The following is a 27224-nucleotide window of genomic DNA, read 5'->3' as shown; positions in this document are numbered from 1 at the left end:
GAGGTACAAACAAAGGTTAAGGCTAAGAAGGAATGTTGTAAAGCCTTGTACAAGGATATAACTGATTAAAATGGTGAAATGTATAGAAAGAGGCAAATAAAGCTGTGAGAGAAGCGAAGCTAGTGGTTTTTGATGATATGTATAAGCGACTAGATACCAAAAAAGGAGAGTTAGATATCTATAAACTAACTTGAGCAAGGGAAAATAAGATAAGAGACCTAAACCAAGTGAGGTGCATCAAGGATGAGAATGGAAATGTTCTTACTTCAGAGAACGGGGTCAAAGACAGATTGAGAGGTTATTTTCATAATCTTTTCAATGAAAGACATGAAAGAAGTACTTCTTTGGGGGAGTTGAGTAACTCATAAGAGTGTAGAAACTACTCATTTTACCGCTGAATTAGGAATGAAGAAGTGGTTGTAACTTTGAAAAAGATGAAGTAGAGAAAATAAGTGGGCCCAAATGATATACAGATCAAAGTGCGAAAAGTCTTGGGAGAGACGAGTATAGCATGGCTCATAAACCTTTTCAATAAGATTTTGAAAATGAAGAAGATGCCAAATGAGTGGCGAACAAGCACTTTGGTGCCTATCTACAAGAATAAAGGCGATGTACAAAATTGCATGAACTATAGGGGTGTTAAGTTAATGAGTCATACAATGAAGTTGTGGGAGAGAGTAATTAAGCATAGACTGAGACAAGATACACGGGTCTCGGACAACCAATTCGGGTTCATGCCAGGGCGCTTAACCATGGATGCAATCTATCTCTTACGAAGATCGATGGAAATATATAGAGATATGAAAAATGATTTGAACATGGTCTTTATAGATTTGAAAAAAGCATATGATAGGTCCCAATAGACATTCTGTGGAGGATTAAGAGAGGAGTATGAGTAGCATATATCCAAGTTATAAAGGATATGTATGATGGAACAAGGACTGCCGTAAGAATGCATGAATGACAAATCAAAAGCTTCCCCATAACTGTAAGGTTACATCAAGGCTCATCTTTAAGTCTCTACCTTTTTGCATTGCTAATAGATGAGTTAACATGACATATTCAAGATGATATTCTTTGGTGTATGCTTTTCGTAAACGATATAGTGTTGATCGATGAAACTCAGGAATGAGTAAACGCGAAGCTTAACCTTTGGAGAAAAGTGTTGGAATCTAAAGGTCTTCACCTAAATCGATCAAAGACAGAGTATATGGAGTGCAAGTTCAGTGCGAATAGAGGCTCAAACGAGTTAGAGGTGAAGATTGGAGATCATGAAGTACCAAAGAGCGACCGCTTTCGCTACCTAGGATTTATCTTGAAAAAGAATGGAAAGTTGGATAGAGACCTCAATCATAGTATATAAGCTGGATGGATGAAGTGGAAGAGTGCATTGGACGTGTTGTGTGACAGTCGTATGCCACTAAAACTCAAGAGAAAATTTTATAGGACGGCAATAAGGCCAACAATGCTTTATGGCACATAATGTTGGGCGTTGAAGCATCAACACATATATAAAATGGGTGTAGGGGAGATGAGAATGCTTCGTTGGATGTGTAGGCACACAAGAAATGATAAGATTAGGAATGAGGATATCCAAGGTAAAGTAGGAGTAACTGAAATTGAAGGCCTACTAACACTCCGGTTAGAAGATGCGATTACGGGACAGAGGTTCAGAGCCGAAAGGATAGAGGAAGACCTAAGAAGACTTTGGAAGAGACTCTAAGAAAAAACTTAGAGTACTTAGATCTAACGGAAGACATGGCGTATAATCGAGCCTAATGGAATCAAACTACGAGTGTCATTCCTTTTATGAAGTGGAAATTACTACTTTATAATTGAAACATTACCCCCACACAAAAAGAAACCACAAACAAAAATATCCAAAAGTAGTAGCACCAACAAGCCCTGCAAGTAATGTACGTCTCTCTATGAAGATCATGAGCAATACAGCAAAATTAAAATTGCTTTATCTGATTTAATTGCTTGCTTAAAACTTAATTATCTTGGATTATTGATCAGTACGAACTGAGACCCCATCCGCATATTTGCGATAAGTCTTACGCTTCATGACCTCGGTGAATGCTGAGGAGTAGTTACTTCGCACAATTACTTTATACTTGTTCCACCAATGCATGAAGCTGCTATTCTTCAAGAAAATATCATCCCTAACTGCGAAATTATCGAGCATATTCAGAACGTAAAGCTCAAATTCGGTCATTGGCTTAGCATCGGGATTACTCACTTGTTCGTTGCACCAGATAAGCGCTTCCTCGACGTGCGCCCAAAAACAAGAATCATCATTCAGATTAGGAGGTACATTCTTTGCTTTTGAATTGGGCTTGCTTGCGCCGCGCAGTTGTGGGTTCTCCCTTTCTTCCCACTCTCCCCTCTTATTTTCCTCCTCTTCATTGTACCATTGCTCCAAAAGAACAAAATGTCGAGGCCTTTCCTCTATGTAATCTTTTCCACCTTTCTTGTAGTACTCTGCAATGCAAAGCGGTTCGATCATCTTTCTGTAATTCGTACCAGCAAAAAGAAAAGGGGCAGGCATTGCGGCTCCTTCTTTCTGGGGCTTGCTCTCAGCTTCTGCAACCGTGTCCTCCCAGTAATTCGAGAGCCTCTTCTTGTACTCTTTGGCATTCAGGTCACTCGCATAGCGCAAGTTTTTGTACCTGTCATAGTATCCAATTCCCATGTCTTTGGACTCCTCCTTGTACCATTCCATGTAGGCCATGTACTTTTCAATCTCATTCAGTTTCAAGGAGGAACTGTAAACCTTCATCTTCTGCATCGCTAGTTTACGTTCGTGAGTGACCATCTTTTTCATCAGACTTTCGAATTCTATGTTGGGTTGTTGCTGCTGCAATGACTTTTACAAAAGGAGTTGAGAGAAAAGTTAGTAGCTAGAAGTAAACATGGGATGTGATTTCCGCAATCTCATATTCCCCCCCTGCACACCTGTGTTTATTTCTAGTCTTTGGATTAAATAAATCAAAGGAGAATCAAGAGATGGAAATAAACAGGTTTGTGCGGAACCCATTTCCCAAAATCATCATCAAATCAGATATTTCTGTTGAAAGTTTGATACCTGTGAGCTGAGAACTCCTAATATTGCTGCCAACTGTGTTTTAATTCCAGCTTTAAGTGGAACTCTATCCTCTTCAACCAACTCAAAGACATCTCTAGACAATGCCTTAGTCTTGAGATCATTCAAAATCTTTCCGTAATCGAACAACTGAATCCCTGAATTCAGACCTGGATTTTGGGCACACCGAGAGCTGGTTTCCACCAATAGTTGCAAAATGGCATCAGGGTCCTCAAAGCAAGAACCACCCGAAGAGGAGCACAGTAGGAATGTTCCGAAAGGCTTATAACCACTCGCTTGCGAAGCGGTTAGGAAGAATTGAAGTACAGGATCATCGATGGAGGCTACATTCAAGAAGCAAGAACTCCACAATGGGAATTGCAACACACATTGTCCGAATTGTTTGTCACCGATCAAGGGTGAACCAAAAGCGATGCAAAGGGGACGTTTCACTTTCGATAAGTCGAGGCTTTCTAGCAGCCATAAGGTGAAAAGGGTAGCTACAGCGCCTCCAAAAGATTGTCCAGTGACAAGTACCAATGAGTTGGATTTGCTGCTTTCTACCAGCTGAAATATTACATAAAAGTTAGTCAATTACTGAACTGCTATTTAATCAGTTCGGAGACGTCTCTACGAATAAGGTCCTCAGAACTTCATTCATATTAGAAAAAAATACTTAAAACTCGGTTTTGAAACAATAAAGAAAGGGAACTTTCATGAAAAGGCATTTGACTAAATTTATTTCAACAAAAAATCATGCTATAACTTTATTTAATGAAAAATACTTAAATATTAATGAAAAACTCTTAAATTTTAATAAAAAAGACAAAAGAACTTTAAATTTTAATGAAAAAGACATAATTTTTTTAAAAAGAAAAACTAACGCGGGGGACCCGTGCGTCCACATACACATTATTTATGAAACTTACTACACTGTTTATGAAACTTAACTGTACTACATTGTTTATGAAACTTAACAATACTTCATTGTTTATGAAACTTACGAGATTATAGCACTAGACGTGTGTTTGCTTATTTTGTCAAAGGCCTAAAAATAGGTGTCATCGTTGTTACAATTAGCTAATTCATACATAATATCATATGTATGTGTAGTGTGTTTTCATTTACTTTTTCTTATTTGGTTATATTGGGGGGGGGGGGACGCGGGCTGGGCACATGCATGTTTAAATTTTTTATTTTTTTATCTTTCTCATTAAATAAAGTTACTAAATGATTTTTGATTAAAATGCAAAGTTTTAAAGCATTTTTTATTAATTTTCTTTAAAAGGGGAAGAGACTCAACTGTTACTACATTAAGCTCTTAAGGTGTGTTTGTTTAGGCTCACTAGCTCTCATTGAACTAAATATGACTAATTGTTAGTGTAATATTGTGTTTGTTAGACATTAAGTTTAATGGGATTAAGTCGGACTCGCTCCAACAAACCGCTTCACTAGAAGTTCTTAGCGAGAACCCCAATATCACCGGATTGCTAAGACCATCTTCGAGATAGTTGCTCGCTCGTCCTGGTCCTGCTCGCCCATCCTTGTCACGCTCGATCTTCTCCCTCATCCTCGTCCCGCTCCTTCATCCTTGTCCTGTCTGGTAAATTCTGAATCTAACAATCAATTTCTTCAATTTTGTTTTGCAGATCGTAATTATTATTGGGTTTTGATCGATTTCGTTGTTTGCGTGCGAAATCTCTAAATTTTTTGAATTTCTAGCACAAAAATTGGGTGCGTGTACATTTGTGTTCTGTGATTGGGTGTGTTTTTTAATTGATTGCTACCCAATTTATCTGCTACTTTTCCTTCTGTGAACTAATTGCTAAGTTTTTGTAAGTTGATTGCAATTTTTTCTTTGTTCCCTGCTTATTGTTGTTTAATCTTATCCAAAATTCTCCGATTTGGTTACATAAAAATCACCATTTTATGGCCTTTTAACAATCTTTTGAGCATGCAAAAGCACCATTTTCTGATCTATAACCCATATAGCCGTTTTTTTATATTGTTCTGGGCAAGGTTCTAAAAGACGCTAGGCGCTAGTCGGGCGGCAGGTTTGGACCAAGAACCTAGGCGGCTAGACGGGGCCTAGGCGGACTAGGCGGATTTAAGTAAAATCTATTATATTTCGTGTAAATAAGTGCCTATTTATACTTAAAATATATATAATTTCATCATAAACTACAAAATAGAATGACATATATATTATGAAGTATTGGAACATAATGAAATCATGGGGAACAAGGATAAAATGTGTGTTCATTTAAGTATGCAACAAATCTTACAATTTATTGAAAAAATAAAATGCAAAATGAAAGTGATATTTTTTCTGTTTAAGTGAGTCGTGACCTTGGCGGATGCCTAGGCAGGTCTGGACGGGTTAGGCGGTCGAGGAGGGTGCCTCAACAAGTCAAGGCACCCTTTTTTAATTTTTAAACGTCTAGGCATTAATCGGGGTGATGGCCAACTGCCTAACACTTAGAATAGTGGTTCTGGGCTTCCTAATACATAAAGCAGCCCTGATTGATTTTTATTTTGGGTGATAATTTTTTGTTTGATTCTTGACATACATACATAAATTCCTTTGTTGTTAATATTTGACATGGGTACACTGGGTTTTGGTTGTTGAGTTCACATTTTCTCAGATGTTTCATTCCCATTAATGAATTATAGTTTATTGTGTGTACTCAGGGTTTTGGCTGTTAATATTTGACATGAGTACTCTGGGTTTTGGTGGCTGATATGTGCTTTAAAACCGTAGTTTATGACTTTGGCATCGAGCCTTGACCCACTTGCTGCTAGCTAAAACATTCGATTAACCAGAATGAAGTTACCATCTTATCATTCTATTTTCAAGTGCCTCTACTGACTCAAACTTATGGAGATATCGGATTTGCATCCTTAACCATTGTAAATTTATCAACCTTGAGGCCATATAAAAGGCTATCCGCTTTGTGACTTCCACTCATCTTGCATTCCTTTCCCACTTATCTTGACTCCTAAACGTCATCTTGATTTTCTATCTTTTACATTACAAAATCAGTCATCCACACAGGTTTATATGGTTTAAAGCTGGGTGATGGTAATACATAAACCTGAGGTATTCTTATAAATTTACAAATGAACTACAAGAAGAAAGATAGCTTTTCTCAACTATAATATATTAACTATATGTTCTCCGTCATCCACACAGGTTTACATAAATGTCATCTTGCATATAAGTAACCCTATAAATCTCCTTAGAAGAAATCCCTTAATTTGAACTAAAATATTCATCGATGCTCTCCCTCTTCATCCTCAAGAAGTGGTGACTTGCATTAATTTTCTCCTGTCATTTGATTTCATTGAAGCTTATAGTTTATCACATTGAATTAGTTCTATCATTATCTCCCTTTTACAGTAGTAGGGAGAGATTGATAACCACTTTTGCATTTGCAAGCAGGGATTAAAGAATGCAATTTCGGATCAGTGTTATGGAACAATTTCGAAGATCCTGCTAAGTCCTTGACAACCAAACACAAGGTTGTTGCCCATATTAACTAGCCCATAGGATTTACAAAATGTCTTTAATGTGCTATGTTGTATTTGTTTGACAAAATGAAAAACTGCATATATTGCATGTTAGTGTGTGCAAACATTTACTTTGGTATGTATTTATATATTTCATTATTTTTTTTTGTGAGAAGTGTTGTTCACGCATCATTTTTTTTCCCTTCATAAAAAGTATCTGGCAATTTTAAAATCTAGTAAATTGTGCAAATCGATAAGTTTTTCCATTTTTTGGTTCTAATAAAGATTGGTAGTGTTAATTTGAAAGAAAATTATGAAAGTCTCTGCACAATTACAAAGTGGAAAATATAATTATGTTCGTTGCACGTAGTGCATTGTGAAGTTCTGGTGTTCGTAGGACATTTTATTGAGTGAGGTGTGTAACAGGTGGAGGGAGAAGTAAAAAAATTAAAAGAAAATTGAAATTAATTGTTTGAGCCCACTATTCTTATCCTGCATAGTCCAAACCAAGCAAGCTAGTCAAGTCCGAGATAACAAATGCACCCTTATAACAGTATTAATGAGGGGTTTGTATGTGTATCACGCTAACATAATCTAACATTATAAACATGATTTTTAAATGTTTCTCACTAACATTAATAGTCTAAGCGGTTAAACACTATCAGTTATCAGAGAGACAACAATATGCACCTTTGTTCTCAGAAGATCGAGGTTGAGGTTGTCGTAATTCAAGGCGAAGAATTTGATTGCCAAATCATTGACGGTGAAACTTGTGTTGTATTTGGTGCACAAAAACTCAAAGAGGGGAAATTTTTTGTCCCTGAGAGTCAACGACGAAATCATCGCTTGTTGATCTTGAAGTGTGACGGGTGAAGTAAGAAAAGATATGATGGTGGTGTTTGAGTGCTTGGTTTCAGTAACATATAAGGCCGTTTGTGCATTCGGATCAGGAGCTGTGTTGAGCTTTTGCTTCTGAACAGCGTCCCATGACTGGTGCAGGGGAGGAGAAGTCACCAGCACATTTTCTAGTTCAAGCCCAGCACTGCTAATACTGTCATCACCAACAAAATATTGAAACAAAGTTAAATGGAGTATGTAAGCAAATAACACCCAACCATATAATAATAAACACGTTTGAAACTGCTTTTGAAATAGCTAACAATGTCAATCTAACGATAAAAAATGTTTTTCATTATATTGAAAGAAAAACTTAAAAATGTATACGAGTAGGAGAAGTGTTTTCTAAAGAACTTTCGCCGTATTTCTAGTGAAGTCACTTTAGCAAAACACTAGTAAGAATGAAATTCCACATGGGTAAATTATAAGGACGATTATAAAGCCATTGTACTCGTAAGAAACACTCTACTCATAAGCAGTTCTCTTTTACTATGAACAGATTAGACATGTTTATTAAATACTCAAGTGCTCTTTGAAAAAGCACTTGAAAACTTGAATGTTGACATGGGCGGGTCTGAGGTTGCTCAATTTTATTTTTAAAAACAGTTTTTAGAAAAGTTGGAGCTAAAATTGTGTTTGGTAAAAGTCTAGCCATAGCAAGTGCTTCTCCGAAAAGAGCTTACACTATCTAAAAGCGTTTTGTAAGTTTCTTTTGCCAGATTTAACCGTAAGAGCTTTTACTTGTTGAAAAACACCCTTCAGCCATTTCAGAACAATGTCTGCTTAATCAAGACAGTATAAGATCAATCAACGACAAAGGATTCAAAGAAAAATAAGGATACGAGGAGTTTGAAGTTGACTTACTTGTTCATCTTCAAGCTTTAGCCGATCTGCTCAAAAACAGTAGATGGAGAGAGTTGGAAACCAGAATGGTCAATGTCTTTCTTTATACTGATATCAATCAGAGCCATGATGACCAAAGAGGAGTCCGCCCAATCAGGACCGTTTAAGTGCAATCATTCAGTTCCAATTCAAGCTAGCTATATGTCCATTTAATCAATCAAAGCCATGATGACCAATGAGGAATCCCCCCAATCAGGGCCTTACAAATTCAATCATTCAGCTCCAATTCAATCTAGAGTAGAGGAATCAATCCTATCATTATAATTATAATTACGGACGTCTTTGTCCCACCAATCAAATGGCCCCACGAGGAAACTTCCCACCAAGTCGACTATGCACAGGAAAGTCTACTTCGTCGTCAACGGATCTTGTTCCTGAAAGCTTCTCGGAGAACGTTGCCTCGATGCTTTTCCTCGTCTTGTTATCTACGTGTACGTGCTATAGTTCAGATTTATTATTCCCACTTGCTCCTTGTTCAGAGAAATTTTTCTTTATGCTCATAACATAAGTGGTACACATTAGGAAAAAAAAGTTCATCTATCTAGATGAATGCCTGTGAGGGATGAAATTTTTTGCCAAATTACCATACTAACCGAATTACCAACCCTACCATACAGAAGTTGTGCCAAAAAATTTGTACCATTGGTAATGGTACGGTATTTATACCGTACCATACATTTTCGGTACAATATTGATACTTAAAACTATTACCAATGGTATACCCTACCGTACCACCACTATTAATATTATACCGTTTATTTATTCATTTTTATATATAATTATGTATTATTATCATTATGTATGCATTTTATATATTTTTTTCCTAGTCATTTATCAAATCATCTCACCGTTTAGCCTCTACTTTCCCAATAAAAAACATAAGCCTTCTTATTCTGCGACTCTTCATTTTTTCTCTCATCTAGCCATCAGCTTCATCTATGTTGCTCCCGTTCCGAAGATTCTCTCTCTTCGCAATCCATCTCATCTTCTCCTTCATCAAATTGAGATGTCTTTCTCCCTAGCTTCGTCTATCAAGTTAATTTTTGTACAATTTTAAATAATGTAGAAATGGAATTTAAGAATCTTTGAGGTATTTTTTTTCTGGGATGTTGGGTTCTTTCAGCAATTCTTCTATTTATTTACTTCTTGTTTCTTAAATGAATCTCTATAAAATTCTCATAATTAAATTAAAAAGTTTTAGAAAGCCAAAAAAAGTGGCCAAAACACGTTTGGGCCTTGAATTGGGTGGAAAAAGAAAAAGAAAAAGAAAATCAAATTTTGGCCCAAAACAAAGTGGTAATTATCATCACCATACCATGCCGATCAAACTATTTGGCATGCCGAAATTCGGTATACCGAAAGTTTGGCACGGTAATGGTAATAGATTTTGTCATATCATAAGGTTGGTACATGGGTTTTGGTATGGTAATTGTACCAATACTACACCTACCCGTGATAAATTACAATCCACCACGGATACTGTGTTCATTAGTATTCTAGATGTAATAAAAAGTCTCAGTTTCTACGACAGGCTATACCCGTTGTCAATTGCAATATAACCATGGATTGTACCCTTGGTGGATTGGGGTTTAACACCACATGCTATGACCATTGTCGATTACTAATTGACCACAGCTAATGCCCGTTATAAATTATTTTCCAAAAATAAAAAAAATAAAAAAAAAACTATTTAACAAATATATATATGTTTATACCATATTTAGGGCCTCGTATATTTGGGCCTTGGGCCTTGTATTTGGGCCTCACACTAAAGCCCATACTTTGTAAAAGAGGAGGAGCCCCTTATTCTATAAAAGGGGACTCCTACCCTCATTCTAAAGGAGGCAAAAGAGCCAAGCCTAAGAAGGCTAAGAGAAGCTATCATTACATTCAGGAGAGACCTCACACCACCGAGGCTCTCCTCTCCCTTCTCTTCTTTCTCCTCCGGGGGACTTCCCCCAAACACTTGTATCCATACAATTACAGAGAAACAGAATCAACTATCAATGTGGACGTAGCCCAAACCTTGGGGTGAACCACGATACATCTTGTGTTATTTACATTTTATGCAGATTCACGGTCGGATTTACGTTGTTCCAAGACCTCCGGTTTTGTGCATCAACAATATATATATAGACACTCAAAAAATCTCATTTGACACTCCAAACTTTCTATAATTAAAAAAAAAAATACACTTATGAGGAGTGTAGAATAAAATTTTTGGAGTGATAATAACAGTTCCCTATATATATTTGTATTTATATATTTTAGTACATAATAACCAACAAAATTGCATAGGTAGCTGTTATTGACACCCTCAAAATCTCAATCCACACTCCTATATTTCTGATTTATCTATTTTAATTATTTTAATTTGATTTCCAAATTTGCCCTTATATTGTTTTTAATGTGCCTAGAATTTTGGAAACCTCATTAAGTATAATTTTAATGACTAAAATAAATTGGTGAGAATTCTTGGACTTTGAGCATTTTAATTTTTTTAAAATTTTTTTGAAAGCCTCATTAATCTTTCTTTTGGAATTGATTTTGCTGACGAAAAAAAATTGGAGGGATTTTTGGTAGATTTTTCCAGATTTCCTATGAAACAAATAGCATAACAAATGCCACAAATAGCATCTTTCTTCCTTCTTTTCAACAAAATAAAAATGTTGCTAAAGGCAAAAAGTATTCCTTCTAAAATATGACATAATAGTTGTGGCTATCACAGTTCATATCTTGAACATCATAACAAGGAAATTTCTCATTTTTTTTCTTCTAGAATTTTAACCATGTCAATGCAAAATTAAATAATTCTAAACATAGCATCCAAACATATATGTATCAGCAGTTGCCTCCACATCTCAAACCAAGCTTGAAGCCTGTTTCCATTTCCTTGATAATCAAACTCTAATCTTCAATTGCCTCCACATCTCAAAGTTACAATATTCAAGTGGCGGACCCTAACGAAAATATGTTCAAGCGACAAATTTTTTTCAATCAGATATCAAATATGGAATTGGGCATCAAATGTACTCAAGAAGGACCAAATGGGTCCTCGAGCTATGCGCCACCAGCACGCGCTGCCGCACGAGGTGGTTGACCGCCCCGATTTGTTCGAAAATTCACCTAACTCCAAAATTTCTCAAATTATACCAAAATAAAGATCTTGAAGAAGGGAGTAAGTTTTATACATGGGTCGAGGTCTAAGGCCTGATAATACCACGATCCATCGGAAAACCCTAAAAATGGTGCACTTTGATTCATCCTCTTCGTTGCTCTGTTCACCCCAAACTTGTTTGGGTCATGTTCCTGGGCTTAAAGGGTGTTTGTGGGTGGTGGTGGTAAAAAAAATAACTTTAAAAAATGGCAGATCACCAATGCAGGACTCATGAACTCGCCGAAGGAGTTCATCATGAAATTAGAGTAAAACTGAGTTGAGTTTAGGTGAGAATTGAAGAGGGGAGGTTGATGAGTCATGTGGTGGTGATGGATGTCTCCAACTCGTCGAAAAATTGACAAAAAAAAGGAAGCAAAAGTCGCCAGAAACCGGGTCCTGCGGGTTGAGGGAGGATTCGGCTCTGTTGGTTCTATCTTTTCTGATTGGTCAACCTTCCTCCCATTTCTGATTAGTCCATCCTCCCATTAAATGGGCTTTTCCCCAATCTGATTGGTCCCTCTTCCAAATAAAAATAGTAAGTTTTCATTTAGAGAAATTCCTAAATTAACATTTATCTCCAACTTTCGTCACTCATAACTTTGTTATAGCTCCGTTCGTGAACGGCTTTTGCCTACACGTTCGTATGATTGATCTTTTTTGAAAACATTAATTTTGAACTTGAAAGGTCTACAAATTTTAAATGATTCTTTTCAAAATTTCAAACTTTGTAACTAAGGAATTAAAATTCTAAATTAACTAAATTAAATTAAATTTGCAAAAAATAATATAAAATTTCGCGAATACAAAACATGGAAATTATAATAGTGAAATCCAAGAATGTGATTTCATAGTAGCAGCCTAAGCCGAGGCCCAAGCGCGTGCTACAAATGGCCAACTACGTTGAAACAGGGGCTCACGAACCACATGTAAGAGGTCGAAAACGTGACAGCTGCCATATTAGGCCCAGGGAATGAGGCCTAAGCCACTGCAGCAGGTCCAGGTGCACGGAAGACCAGCAGAGCTGGCCAACCAGCAAAAAGAACCCATGGGCAGACGACTAAGGACCAGCTCGTTACCAGTCGAGCCCAACTCACTACTAGCTAGGCCCAGACCCATGAAGAGCAAGCACTAGCCCAGCACGCAGCGCAGGCCCAAGGTCTGATGGCCCACGCGCGCCCCTGTGCACCTACGACCACCCAGGCTGACATGCCCCAACCCCGATATCCTCGAATACTAGGGTAGGCACATGCTGGCTGACACCTAAAGGTGACGAAGCCATTTTAACATGCATGCAAGTGGTATCAGTAAACAAAAGTGACTAAAATATGTAACTATAAAGAAATACGCAATTAAGGAAACGTGTTCAGAGCCTACAACTAAGCAAGAATAATGTGAAAGAATAATTATAAAAAGGCACGAACAAGGGAAATGGGCCATACACTGAGAAGACTCAAAGATACCTATACGGAAGTGCCCTGACGCCGGGATCGTACGTCTCGATTCTAAATCCTGAAGGGGGCGCAAGAATGAAAGGGTAAGTGGACGATAATTTATAATAATAGTAGTAATAATACAAAAAACGTTTTCTTTTTCTGAACATATTAACTCTCTGTTTTGAAAACCCATATAATACTACATAATAGTTTTTTTGGAAACTCTAGCATGCTAAAAATTTTGTAACGATAAAATCCTCTTTGGAAATCGATAGTAACACCCGAAGGCAGATATGAGAATCTCGTAAATAAACTCTGTGATATACTCAACTAGGGGTATCATAGTCGCCCGAAGGCATAATCATCACCTGGAGGTGAAGTTGTACGACTCTAGGTTATGCCGGTGAAGAAACATGGTAGGTCCCATCACCCGAAGGTGAAGCTATACGACTCTGGGTTACGCGAGAGAAGAAAATATAACTATAAACATAACATACCGACACTAGCCGTGGCTATTAAAGTTGTCCGACACTGGTTTCGCCAGTAAAGCTGGGAGTATGTCATAAATATCCTCAACTGTGTCCTATGGCCATAGACGTCTACATAGTCAGGTTGTGTGTATGTGTTGTATGATAACCCACTAGATAAGTATATAAAACATATCTCAAATCTTATAAATCCATAAACGTGATTTCCATAAATACGAGTTCTCATAAACATTAAACCAATGGATTATAAATAATTCTTCAAAATCTATTAAGATAATTCATAAAGACTTCGTGAAAGCAATATAAATCAAATATGAAGCATAAATAATTCATAAAATGTAGAATTATAAAAAATATTATTTTCATGAATGCAAGCCTAATAGTTATGAAAACATGCAATTTGAGAAGGGGTCCACTCACAGGTACTTGCAAGGTTACTGACATTCAGACATGTAAATAAGAATTCGCCAATGCTAAAGAGTACCTAAGCATAATAGAGGCCCATTAGTAAAAACTTAATTAAAACATTTGAATTTGGAGAAACAGACAGCAGATTCAGAATCAGCGCGTCGAATTACCCTACGAGAAGTCCCGGGTAAATTTTGTAAAAAGTCAACGAAAAGTCAACAGTTGACCCAAAAAGTGAATCGAGACACCGAGCCGGTCAACCATATTAAATCTTTATAATTTCACTAAATAGATGTCAAAAACGGACTCAAGGCGTCGAAATTAGTCTAAGAAGGTTCGTGAGAAAATATCATAAAAGTCAACACAAGGAATATTCCAAAGAATATTCTTGGAATATTCTGGAATATTTCAAATCCATTTGGGAATTGGGTCGGGCCGGATCCCAGGGTGGATCTGGCCCACGAATCTAGGCTTGGGCAGGTTTCACAGATCCGGGTCACTAGGTTAGGCCAGGTTTGCTAGGTTAGATTAGGTTGACTGAGTTGTTGGGTTGGGCTAGAACAATGGCCCAAAGGTTTTGGCCAGAAAAATGGTCTGAAACTTGCGGACTTCGCCAGAAAACTAGGGAGTTCATCCTCGAGTGATTTTTGCACCTAAACGTCGTCACAACACGTATACAACTCAAAAATTGAATCAGAACATCAAAAGGGTAGAGATTGAAGGTATTTCGAGTTTTACCTCGGTCGAAAGAATTTGAGAACTTGTCGTAGTTCTCCATTTCCTGTTTTCTCTGATGTGAGGTCCGAGAGTTGCTCGAGTTTAAGCTCTGGGCTCGTGAAGGAATATGGGACGAGCTAGGGGTGGTTTGGGTTCCTTGGATTCGATTTCAGCTTTAGAGATGTAGGTTTCGACCGAACTTTGTCACTTTAGCCCTGCATGTCGATGTATTGTATGTGTTATTGATTGGTGTGATTGTTGGATGGTGTTGGAAAACATATGTGTGGGTGAATGGCAACATGACTAGAGAATATTACTGTGCTTCGTTTGTTATTTGATATGTTACATGGTATGGATGAAGGTATTATATTGAGACATATTTATTTATGTGATGATTGTTCAAGGGTAGTGAAGGACGAACTATGAATGGCTTGATCCCTGTTTATGATACGTAGGCAATCTAATGAGGAGGTTAGATGCAGCCATAAAGTATACGAAAAAAATTACTATGCTTTTGGATCGTGAGTTGTGTTTGGCCCGTATCCTGGAAGTAGGGTATGGTAGATGTACAGGTATTTGGTGACGTCACGTGTCGATTCTAAACGAATGTCCAAATAGGGGCTTGACACATTCCTTGATACTTAACTACAAAAACCAACACCAAAATCAGAAAAACTTACAAAAGTTGCAATCTAAATTACGACAACAGAAAATAAGAGGGAATTTGGCTAAAATGATCATTTTTTACCCAATCACTGAAATTATCAATTTTTCAGTATGTTGTCGATATTTGATTTTGATAAGTTCAGAAATTGAGAATTGAGATATGATTTCATACCATTTTAACCACTTTCCCAAAACAATAACAGATTAGAAACTGTGGAAAAGTGAGACACTCATAAATTTGAAATAAAAAATAAAGAGATTCATAAAACAAGCAACACAAAGTTTGATTTTCCCTTACGTTGTTAGTGATCATGCAAGATTCTTCTCTGAACTATGGGTTTTAGCATAGCAATTATATTATATTAACTAAAAGAGAAAAAGAACTGAAACACTGTTCCTTCGACAATGTTCTTCCCATTTTGCCCTTCAGTTGCTCTTCAAGTCTTGCTTTTTTGTGTACATTACACATTAAAAGGTCGGTTATAACCTTAGGTGTCCAATAAGTCTCTCGACTTCTTCCTCAGAAACCGCAGAAATCCAAAAAGGAAAAAACTGTGCTCTGCAACACGATTGACGATTTTGATTCCGCTTCGTGATATATGTTCGATCTTTGCTTCCTTATCTGTTCAATCTCCTCGCCGCCCCATCGTGCTCCCAATTACTGTAGCCTGTGACAGGTAATTAAATCTCACTTTTTCTCAAATACCCAAAAGCCAAATATTTGATTTTTTTTTATTAAACTCTGTTTACTACCCTAATGTTTCGTGGTTTTCAACATTTAGTACATCAAGTTTTTTTCATCCTAGAGTCATACCTAAAATGTTAATTTTGGGACAGTCTCATACATCCGTTAGTCAAACTGTTAATTATCCCATTAAGTGATAACGTGGTGCCTATGTGGACAATGACTGGGTGCCACGTCTCATTAAAAAAAAATTAAAATAATTAATTAAATATAAATTAAAAAAAAACCCCATCCTTCTCCCCCGCCCCCCCTAGAAGAAGAAGAAGAAGAAGAAGAAGAAGAAGAAGAAAAAAAATCGAATTTGTAACCCAGAAGAAGAAGAAGGAAGACAGGTGGGTCGTGTTCGCGGGACGAGGGAGAAGGCAGGTGGGTTGCAGGGGGGAGGGGGACGAACTGGGTTTGGGCTGCTGTTTTTTTTCTTTTTCTTCTTCTTCTTCTTCTTCTTCTTCCCATATTCAGTTTTTTTTTTCTTCTTCTTCTACTTCATCATTCTTCCTCCTTCTCCTTCTTCTTCTTCCTCTTCTTCTTCCTTCTTCTTCTTCTTTCTTCTTCTTCCCAGATTCGGTTTTTTTTTTCTTCTTCTTCTTCTTTTTCTTCCCAGATTCGGTTTTTTTTTTCTTCTTCTTCCTTCTTCTTCTTCTTCTTCTTCCTCTTCTTTCTCTTCTTCTCCCTCCTTCTTCTTCGTCTTCTTCATCTTCTTCCTCCTCATTCTTCTTCTTCTTCTTCTTCTTCCCAAATTCGGTTTTTTTTTCCTTCTTCTTCTTCCCAGATTTGGTTTCTTTTTCTCCCTTTTCTTCCTCCACCTTTTTCTTCTTCTGGGTTGGGTTGGGTTGGGGGAGGGGGGAAGGAGGGATGGGTTTTTTTTTTAAAACTTTTATTTAATTAATTATTTTAATATATTTAATGACACCTGGAGTCCAGTCATTGTCCATATAGGTGCCACGTCATCACTTAACGGGAGAATAAACAGTTTGACTAACAGATGTATGAGATTGTTCCAAAATTAACACTTTAGGTATGACTCTGGGACGAAAAAAACTTGATGTACTAAATGTTGAAAACCACGAAACATGAGGGTAGTAAACAGAGTTTAACCTTTTTTTTCTTCTTCTTTTTGTTGTGCTTAGTTACTTCTTTGTTGAAATTTGGTGGTGATTTCGGTGGTTCGTGTAATCATCTTTAATAATTTATAATCAGATTACAGAAAAGAAAAACATACCTGTAAATTTGGGGAAGAGAGGAGTGAAACAACTAGAATTTTGGGAAGCACTGTGCTTCTGGTGAGTTTTACAACTTTCTCGGTGTGGGTGTTTCAATTTCGTTTTTGTGATTTTGGATTTGCATATTTGTTTTTGTTCAAATTTCCTTTTGTGGTTATGGGGGTTTTTGTTTATCGATTCTCTCACTCATCTCTTAGCTCTCTCTTTCTCTGTCACTCACTTTTGAGGTATATGCCGTTGGATTCGTTTGCTGCTGCTAATCTGCAGGTAAAGCTTCAATTTCCATATAAAGTTTCCATTTTTCATGATTTCTAGAATTTGGGTTTTAAACAATGGAAATACTGCTAGATTCTTATCATTATGTGCAAATTACTGGTGATTTGGATTGGTGCCTGAGATTTAGAGAATGGCTCGCAGCTTTAATTTCTTTTTCCTTCATTATTACTGTTTTCAAATTTTTTATTGCTGGGTATTGATAATTTGTAGTCTGTGAGAGCTTCAATCTGTTGGAATTTTGAATGGTTATTTCTTCATCAGAATTTGGGTGGTCCAAATTTTGAATTAGAAGAAACCCATTTGATTAATATTTTTGATGGATTATGTGTTTTCTTTATTATTTCTTCCCCAGTTGGAAAGTGGAAGCCCCAACTTTGAGCTCAGAGCTTGAATTTTTCAATCATTCGTTTCTCTGCACAGTCACTCTTGATGCTCTTTCAGGGGAGCACTACATATTTAAAGGTGATGGCGGTATGTGATTCCCACTCCACTCCACATCATCTTTTTTTTTTAATTTTTTTTAATTTTTTATAATCTTAATGGGTAATTTTCAAACGTTTTGTAGTAATTTTCCAGCACTATCAAGTAATTCTCCATTTAATTGCTTCATTGAGGTTTTTTGTTTCTCTTTTTCGCTCTTTCATCAGTTCATTGGCGCTGATGTTGGGCTTAAGTAAATGGGAAATCATTAATTAGCACTGTTCAAGATATAGTTCTGTGTTTTGGGATTTGTGAAACGATTTGGCTAATGAAGAGAGTGATTTTTTGTATATAGATTACACACATGTGGGCTGATCTATTTTTCTAATAAATTTCCCATCTGTTTCAGGGAGACTCAGCTTGGAAGGTCCAGAATTGATTGTAAGGGATAATCTGCATACATCACATGACGGGGAGAAATTCTTTCCAGCTGAGACATCAAGGCTTCGCGGGGAGTCATCTCCAAAGCTTGTTCTCTTTTTTTTTTTTTTCAGCATCTGGGATAGGTTGCAGATATCAACCAAGGTTTTTGCAGTCCAAGTTTTGGTGCAGTGCCTTGGTCAGACAATAAAAGCAAAGAGGCTTATGATGAATTCACTGCGAAAAAGTTCCAGATTTCAAGTGCTAATCCTAACCTTGAGGACAAGGTTGTTTTTCAAGGGGGGAGTAATGATATGATCTGTAATTAGTGATTAGCTTAATCACTATTAAGGGTTTTAATCTTGGGATTATTAGGCTTATTCCTGTTTTAGTGAAGTTTGTTATAATTAGCTAGCTGGCATGATGAGTTGTGACTTGTATAAGACTCAAGAGCACTAGCTCTCACTATTGTAATCAGATGAGAATTTACACAAAAAGAAATATAAACAAAAATATTGGAGCTCCGCTCCTTCTACCTTCCTCCTTCCCTCCTCCTCTCGACCCTCTGTGTTACTTGCCAGTTGATTAAGGGTTTAGAGAATTGGATCGTAACAAAAGGCGATGGTTACGAGGTTTGCAAACCTCTGCTAAGGGTTACAAGGTCGCAAGGGCAAGGGTTGCTGGGGATCTGAGATTCAAAGGAGAGCTCAATAATTGCATAAGAGAGAAAAAGGGACGGGGATAGAGGAAGAAATTATCCCCACCTTTTTTTAATTTATTAATTTTTGAAATTTTAAAATTTTGAATTTTGAAATTTCGGTTTTTTTTTTTTTTTTTTTTGAATTTCCACGTGAACCTTTTAATGACACATGACGTCCAGTTATTGTTCACATAGGCGTCGCATCATCAATTAATGGGAGACTTAACAGTCAGACTAACGGATGTATGAGACTGTCCCAAAATTAACAATTTAAGTATAACTCGGAGACAAAAATAACTTAATGTACTACATGTTGAAAAACACAAAATTTAAGAATACTAAACTGAGATTTACCCCTTGAAACATTACCCCCACACAAAAAGAAACCACAAACAAATTAAAATATCCAAAAGTAGTACTAGTAGCACCAACAAGCCCTGCAAGTAATGCACGTCTCTCTATGAAGATCATAAGCGATACAGCAAAATTAATCTTGCTTTATCTGATTTAATTGCTTGCTTAAAACTTAATTATATTGGATTATTGATCAGTACGAACTGAGACCCCATCCGCATATTTGCGATAAGTCTTACGCTTCATGACCTCGGTAAATGCTGAGGAGTAGTTGCTTCCCACAATTACTTTATACTTGTTCCACCAATGCATGAAGCTGCTATTTTTCAAGAAAATATCAACCGTAACTGCGAAATTCTCGAGCATATTCAGAACGTAAAGCTCATATTCGGTCATTGGCTTAGCATCTGGATTACTCGCTTGTTCGTTGCACCAGATAAGCGCTTCCTCGACGTGCGCCCAAAAACAAGAATCATCATTCAGATTAGGAGCCTCGTTCTTCGCTTTTGAATTGGGCTTGCTTGCGCTGCGCAGTTGTGGGTTCTCCTTTTCTTCCCTCTCTTTCTTCTTATTTTCCTCCTCTTCATTGTACCATTGCTCCAAAAGAACGAAATGTCCAGGCCTTTCCTCTATGTAATCTTTTCCACCTTCCTTGTAGTACTCTGCAATGCAAAGTGGTTCGATCATCTTTCTGTAATTCGTTCCAGCAAAAAGAAAAGGGGCTGGCATTGCGGCTCCTTCTTGCCGGGGCTTGTTCGCAGCTTCTGTAACCGTGTCATGCCAATACCTTGAGAGCGTCCTCTTGTACTCTTCGGCCATAATGTCACTCGCGTAACGCTTGTTTCTGTACCTGTCATAGTATCCTATTCCCATGTCTTCGGACGACATCTTGTACCATTCCATGTAGGCCATGTACTTTTCCATCTCATTCAGTTTCAAGTAGGAACTGTAAACCTTCGTCTTCTGCATCGCTAGTTTACGTTCGTGAGTGACCATCTTTTTCATCAGACTTTCGAATTCTATGTTGGGTTGTTGCTGCTGCAATGACTTTTACAAAAGTAGTTGAGAGAAAAGTTAGTAGCTAGAAGCAAAACATGGGGTGTGATTTCCGCAATCTCATATTCCCCCCCTGCACACCCGTGTTTATTTCTAGTCTTTGGATTAAATAAATCAAAGGAGAATCAAGAGATGGAAATAAACAGGTTTGTGCGGAACCCATTTCCCAAAATCATCATCAAATCAGATATTTCTGTTGAAAGTTTGATACCTGTGAGCTGAGAACTCCTAATATTGCTGCCAACTGTGTTTTAATTCCAGCTTTAAGTGGAACTCTATCCTCTTCAACCAACTCAAAGACATCTCTAGACAATGCCTTAGTCTTGAGATCATTCAAAATCTTTCCGTAATCGAACAACTGAATCCCTGAATTCAGACCTGGATTTTGGGCACACCGAGAGCTGGTTTCCACCAATAGTTGCAAAATGGCATCAGGGTCCTCAAAGCAAGAACCACCCGAAGAGGAGCACAGTAGGAATGTTCCGAAAGGCTTATAACCACTCGCTTGCGAAGCGGTTTGGAAGAATTGAAGTACAGGATCATCGATGGAGGCTACATTCAAGAAGCAAGAACTCCACAATGGGAATTGCAACACACATTGTCCGAATTGTTTGTCACCGATCAAAGGTGAACCAAAAGCGATACAAAGGGGACGTTTCACTTTCGATAAGTCGAGGCTTTCTAGCAGCCATAAGGTGAAAAGGGTAGCTACAGCGCCTCCAAAAGATTGTCCAGTGACAAGTACCAATGAGTTGGATTTGCTTCTTTCTACCAGCTGAAATATTACATAAAAGTTAGTCAATTACTGAACTGCCATTTAATCAGTTCGGAGACGTCTCTACGAATAAGGTCCTCAGAACTTCATTCATATTAGAAAAAAAAAAATACTTAAAACTCGGTTTTGAAACAATAAAGAAAGGGAACTTTCATGAAAAGGCATTTGATTAAATTTATTTTAACAAAAAATCATGCTATAACTTTATTTAATAAAAAATACTTAAATATTAATGAAAAACTCTTAAACTTTAATAAAAATGACAAAAGAACTTTAAATTTTAATGAAAAAGACATAATTTAAAAAAAAAAAAAACTAACGCAGGGGACCGTGCGTCTACATACACATTGTTTATGAAACTTACTATACTGTTTATGAAACTTAACATTGTTTATGAAATTTAATAGTACTACACTGTTTGTGAAACTTACGAGATTATAGCACCAGACGTGTGTTTGTGTTAACTTATTTTGTCAAAGGCCTAAAAATAGGTGTCATCGTTGTTACAGTTAGCTAATTCATACATAATATCATATGTATGTGTAGTGTGTTTTCATTTACTTTTTCTTATTTGGTTATATTGGGGGGGGGGGGGAGAGGGGGACGCGGGCTAGGCACATGCATGTTTAAATTTTTTATTTTTTTTATCTTTATCATTAAATAAAGTTACTAAATAATTTTTTATTAAAATGTAAAGTTTTGAAGCATTTTTCATTAATTTTCTTTAAAGGGGGAAGGGACTCAACTGTTACTACATTAAGCTCTTAGGGTGTGTTTGTTTAGGCTCACTAGATCTCATTGAACTGAATAGGACTAATTGTTAGTGTAATCTTGTGTTTGTTAGACAGAAGAATTAAGTTTAATGGGATTAAGTCAAACTTGCTCCAACAAACTGCTTCACTAGAAGTTCTTAGCGAGAACCCCAATATCATCGGATTGCTACGACCATCTTCGAGACAGTTGCTCGCTCGTCCTGGTCCTGCTAACCCATCCTGGTCATGCTCATTCTGCTCCCTCATCCTCGTCCCGCTCCTTCATCCTCGTCCTGTTTGGTAAATTCTGAATTTGACAATCAATTTCTTCAATTTTGTTTTGCAGATCGTAATTATTATTGGGTTTTGATTGATTTCATTGTTTGCATGCGAAATCTCTAAAAATTTTGAATTTCTAGCACAAAAATTGGGTGCGTGTACATTTGTGTTCTGTGATTGGGTGCGCTTTTTAATTGATTGCTACCCAATTTATCTGCTATTTTTCCTTATGTGAACTTATTGCTAAGTTTTTGTAAATTGATTGCAATTTTTTCTTTGTTCCCTGCTTATTGTTGTTTAATCTTATCCAAAATTCTCCAATTTGGTTACATAATAATCACCATTTTATGGCCTTTTAACAATCTTTTGAGCATGCAAAAGCACCATTTTCTGATCTATAACCCATATAGCCGTTTTTTTATTTTGTTTTGGGTAAGGTTCTAAAAGGCGCTAGTAGGGCGGCGGGTTTGGACCAAGAACCTAGGCGGCTAGACGGGGCCTAGGCGGACTAGGCGGATTTAAGTAAAATCTATTATATTTCGTGTAAATAAGTACGTATTTATATTTAAAATATATATAATTTCATCATAAACTACAAAATAGAATGACATATACATTATGAAGTATTGAAACATAATGAAATCATGGGGAACAAGGATATAATGTGTGTTCATTTAAGTATGCAACAAGTCTCTTACAATTTATTGAAAAATAAAATGCAAAATGAAAGTGATCTATTTTCTGTTTAAGTGAGTTGTGACCTAGGCGGATGCCTAGGCAGATCTAGACGGGTTAGGCGGTCTAGGCGGGTCTCGAGGCGGTCTAGGAGGGTGCCTCAACAAGTCAATACGCCCTTTCTTAATTTTCAAATGTCTAGGCATTAATCGGGGTGGTGGCCAACCGCCTAACACTTAGAACAGTGGTTCTGGGCTTCCTATTACATAAAGCACCCCTGATTGATTTTTATTTTGGGTGATAATTTTTTGTTTGATTCCTGACATACATACATAAATTCCTTTGTTGTTAATATTTGACATGGGTACACTGGGTTTTGGTTGTTGAGTTCACATTTTCTCAGATGTTTCATTCCCATTAATGAATTATAGTTTATCGTGTGTACTCAGGATTTTGGCTGTTAATATTTGACATGAGTACTCTGGGTTTTGGTGGCTGAAATGTGCTTTAAAACCATAGTTTATGACTTTGGCATCGAGCCTTGACCCACTTGCTGCTAGCTAAAACATTCGATTAACCAGAATGAAGTTACCATCTTATCATTCTATTTTCAAGTGCCTCTACTGACTCAAACTTATGGAGATATCGGATTTGCATCCTTAACCATTGTAAATTTATCAACCTTGAGGCCATATGAAAAGCTATCCGCTTTGTGACTTCCACTTATCTTGCATCCCTTTCCCACTTCTTTTTTGCATCCCTTTCCTACTTATCTTGACTTCTAAATGTCATCTTGATTTTCTATCTTTTACGTTACAAAATCAGTCATCCACACATGTTTATATGGTTTAAAGCTGGGTGATGGTAATACATAAACATGAGGTATTCTTATAAATTTACAAATGAACTACAAGAAGAAAGATAGCTTTTCTCAACTATAATATATTAACTACATGTTCTCCGTTATCCACACAGGTTTACATAAATGTCATCTTGCAAATAGGTAACCCTATAAACCTCCTTAGAAGAAATCCCTTAATTTGAAGTAAAATATTCATCGATGCTCTCCCTCTTCATCCTCAAGAAGTGGTGACTTGCATTAATTTTCTCCTGTCATTTGATTTCATTGAAGCTTATAGTTTTTCACATTGAATTAGTTCTATCATTATCTCCCTTTTACAGTAGTAGGGAGCGATTGATAACCACTTTTGCATTTGCAAGCAGGGATTAAAGAATGCAATTTCGGAGCAGTGTTATGGAACAATTTCGAAGATCCTGCTAAGTACTTGACAACCAAACCCAAGGTTGTTGCCCATATTAACCAACCCATAGGATTTACAAAATGTCTTTAATGTGCTATGTTGTATTTGTTTGACAAAATGAAAAACTGCATATATTGCATGTTAGTGTGTGCAAACATTTACTTTGGTATGTATTTATATATTTCATTATTTTTTTTTTTTTTGTGAGAAGTGTTGTTCACGCATAATTTTTTTTTAAGACAACTAATGAAAGAGACTTGAAAACTTTGAGTTTTAATGATAAGGACAAAATAAATGATAAAGTGAATAGTACCAGGATTGACTTTTTAGGGCAAAAATGTGGTTTTTCGTTAAAGTGAACAGTACCGAATGCTTTTCGTTAAAGTTTGTTTTTTTTTTCCCTTCATAAAAAGTATCTGGCAATTTTAAAATCTAGTAAATTGTGCAAATCAATAAGTTTTTCCATTTTTTGGTTCTAATAAAGATTGGTAGTGTTAATTTGAAAGAAAATTATGAAAGTCTCTGCACAATTACAAAGTGGAAAATATAATTATGTTCGTTGCACGTAGTGCATAGTGAAGTTCTGGTGTTCGTAGGACATTTTATTGAGTGAGGTGTGTAACAGGTGGAGGGAGAAGTAAAAAAACTAAAAGAAAATTGAAATTAATTTTTTGAGCCCCTATTCTTATCATGCTTAAGTCCAAACCAAGCAAGCTAGTCAAGTCTGAGATAATACGATGCAATAAATGCCCCTTATAACAGTATTAATCAAGGGTTTGTAAGTGTTTCGCGCCAACATAATCTAACATTTATAAACATGATTTTTAAATGTTTCTCACTAACATTAATAGTCTAAGCAGTTAAACACAATCAGTTATCAGAGAGACAACAATATGCACCTTTGTCCTCAGAAGATCGAGGTTGAGGTCGTTGTGATTCAAGGCGAAGAATTCGATTGCCAATTCATTGACGGAGAAAATTGGGGCGTTTTTGCTGCACAAAAACTCAAAGAGGGGAAAATTTTTGTCCCTCAGAGTCAACGACGAAATCATTGCTTGTGGATCTTGAAGCATGACGGGTGAAGTAAGAAAAGATATGATGGTGGTGTTTGAATGCTTGGTTTCAGTAACATATAAGGCCGTTTGCGTATTCGGATCAGGAGCTGTGTTGAGCTTTTGCTTCTGAACAGCTGCCCATGACTGGTGCAGGGGAGGAGAAGTCACCAGCACATTTGCTAGTTCAAGCCCAGCACTGCTAATACTGTCATCACCAACAAAATATTGAAGCAAAGTTAAATGGAGGATGTAAGCCAATAACACCCAACCATAACAAATACGTTTGAAACTGTTTTTGAAATAGCTAACAATGTCACTCTAACGATCAAAAGTGTTTTTCATTATATTGAAAGAAAAACTTAAAAATGTACACGAGTCGGAGAAGTGTTTTCTAAAGAACTTTCGTCGTATTTCTAGTGAAGTCACTTTAGCAAAACACATTGGTAAATTATAAGGACGATTATAAAGCCATTGTACTCGTAAGAAACACTCTACTCATAAGCAGTTCTCTTTTACTATGAACAGATTAGACATATTTATTAAATACTCAAGTGCTCTTTCAAAAAGCACTTGAAAACTTGAAGGTTGACATGGGCGGGTCTGAGGTTGCTCAATTTTATTTTTAAAAACAGTTTTTAGAAAAGTTGGAGCTAAAATTGTGTTTGGTAAAAGTCTAGCCATAGCAAGTGCTTTTCCGAAAAGAGCTTACACTATCTAAAAGCGTTTTGTAATTTTCTTTTGCCAGATTTAACCGTAAGAGCTTTAACTTGTTCAATCAACGATTTTAAAAAACACCTTCAGCCATTTCAGAACAATGTCTGCTTAATCAAGACAATATAAGATCAATCAACGACAAAGGATTCAAAGAAAAATAAGGATCGGAGGAGTTTGAAGTTGACTTACTTGTTCATCTTCAAGTTTTGCCGATCTGCTCAAAAACAGTAGATGGAGAGAATTGGAAACCAGAATGGTCAATGTCTTTCTTTATACTGATATCAATCAGAGCCATGATGACCAAAGAGGAGTCCGCCCAATCAGGACCGTTTAAGTTCAATCATTCAGTTCCAATTCAAGCTAGCTGGACGTCCATTTAATCAATCAAAGCCATGATGACCAATGCGGAATCCGCCCAATCAGGGCCGTACAAATTCAATCATTCAGCTCCAATTCAATCTAGAGTAGAGGAATCAATCCTATCATTATAATTATAATTACGGACGTCTTTGTCCCACCAATCAAATGGCCCCACGAGCAAACCTCCCACCAAGTCGACTATGCACAGGAAAGTCTACTTCGTGGTCAACGGATCTTGTTCCTGAAAGCTTCTCGGAGAACGTTGCCTCGATGCTTTTACTCGTCTTGTTATCTACGTTTACGTGCTAAAGTTGAGATTTATTATTCCCACTTGCTCCTTGTTTAGAGAAATTTTTCTTTATGCTCGTAACATAAGTGGTATATATTAGGAAAAAAATGTCCATCCATCACGATGAATGCCTGTGAGGGGTGGAATTTTTTGCCAAATTATCATACCAACTGAATTACCAACCGTACCATACTAAAGTTGTGTCAAAAAATTTGTACCATTGGTAATGGTATGTTATTTATATCGTACCATACATTTTCGGTACGATAATGATACTTAAAACTTACCAATGGTATACCGTACCGTGCCACTACTATTAATATTATATCATTTATTTATTCATTTATATATATAATTATGTATTATTATCATTATATATGCATGTTATATTTTTTTTCCTAGTCATTTATCAAATCATCTCACCGTTTAACCTCTACTTTCCCAATAAAAACATAAGCCTTCTTGCTCTGCGACTCTTAGCCATATGTTTCATCTCTATTGCTCCCATTCCAGCGACTCTCTCTCTTCGCAGTCCATCTCATCTTCTCCTTCATCAAATTGGGATGTCTTTCGCCCTAGCTTCGTCTATCAAGTTAATTTTTGTACAA

General features: G+C 36.8%; 2 protein-coding genes and 1 long non-coding RNA gene across 3 annotated transcripts; 1 reads left to right on the top strand and 2 right to left on the bottom strand.

The window, feature by feature from the left end:
- Positions 1-1856: 1856 nt before the first annotated feature.
- On the bottom strand, positions 1857-8544 carry LOC126583587 (senescence-associated carboxylesterase 101-like). Its single transcript, XM_050248027.1, has 4 exons — positions 8357-8544; positions 7286-7646; positions 3089-3652; positions 1857-2869 (listed from the first exon to the last, which is right to left on the bottom strand). The coding sequence occupies exons 1-4, from the start codon at positions 8362-8364 to the stop codon at positions 2009-2011; spliced, it is 1794 nt and encodes a 597-aa protein (XP_050103984.1). The 5' UTR covers positions 8365-8544; the 3' UTR covers positions 1857-2008.
- Positions 3357-21163, top strand: LOC126583598 (uncharacterized). Its single transcript, XR_007609787.1, has 2 exons — positions 3357-3504; positions 21083-21163. It is a non-coding gene; the product is annotated as an uncharacterized LOC126583598 (long non-coding RNA).
- LOC126583588 (senescence-associated carboxylesterase 101-like) lies at positions 19305-26321 on the bottom strand. Its single transcript, XM_050248029.1, has 4 exons — positions 26157-26321; positions 25098-25458; positions 20667-21230; positions 19305-20446 (listed from the first exon to the last, which is right to left on the bottom strand). Exons 1-4 carry the CDS (start codon positions 26162-26164, stop codon positions 19586-19588), a joined length of 1794 nt encoding a protein of 597 aa, XP_050103986.1. The 5' UTR covers positions 26165-26321; the 3' UTR covers positions 19305-19585.
- Between the last annotated feature and the right edge of the window lie 903 nt (positions 26322-27224).

Source organism: Malus sylvestris, chromosome 9, assembly GCF_916048215.2.
Source record: "Malus sylvestris chromosome 9, drMalSylv7.2, whole genome shotgun sequence".
NCBI lineage: Eukaryota > Viridiplantae > Streptophyta > Magnoliopsida > Rosales > Rosaceae > Malus > Malus sylvestris.
This window is presented reverse-complemented; position numbering and strand designations above follow the sequence as displayed.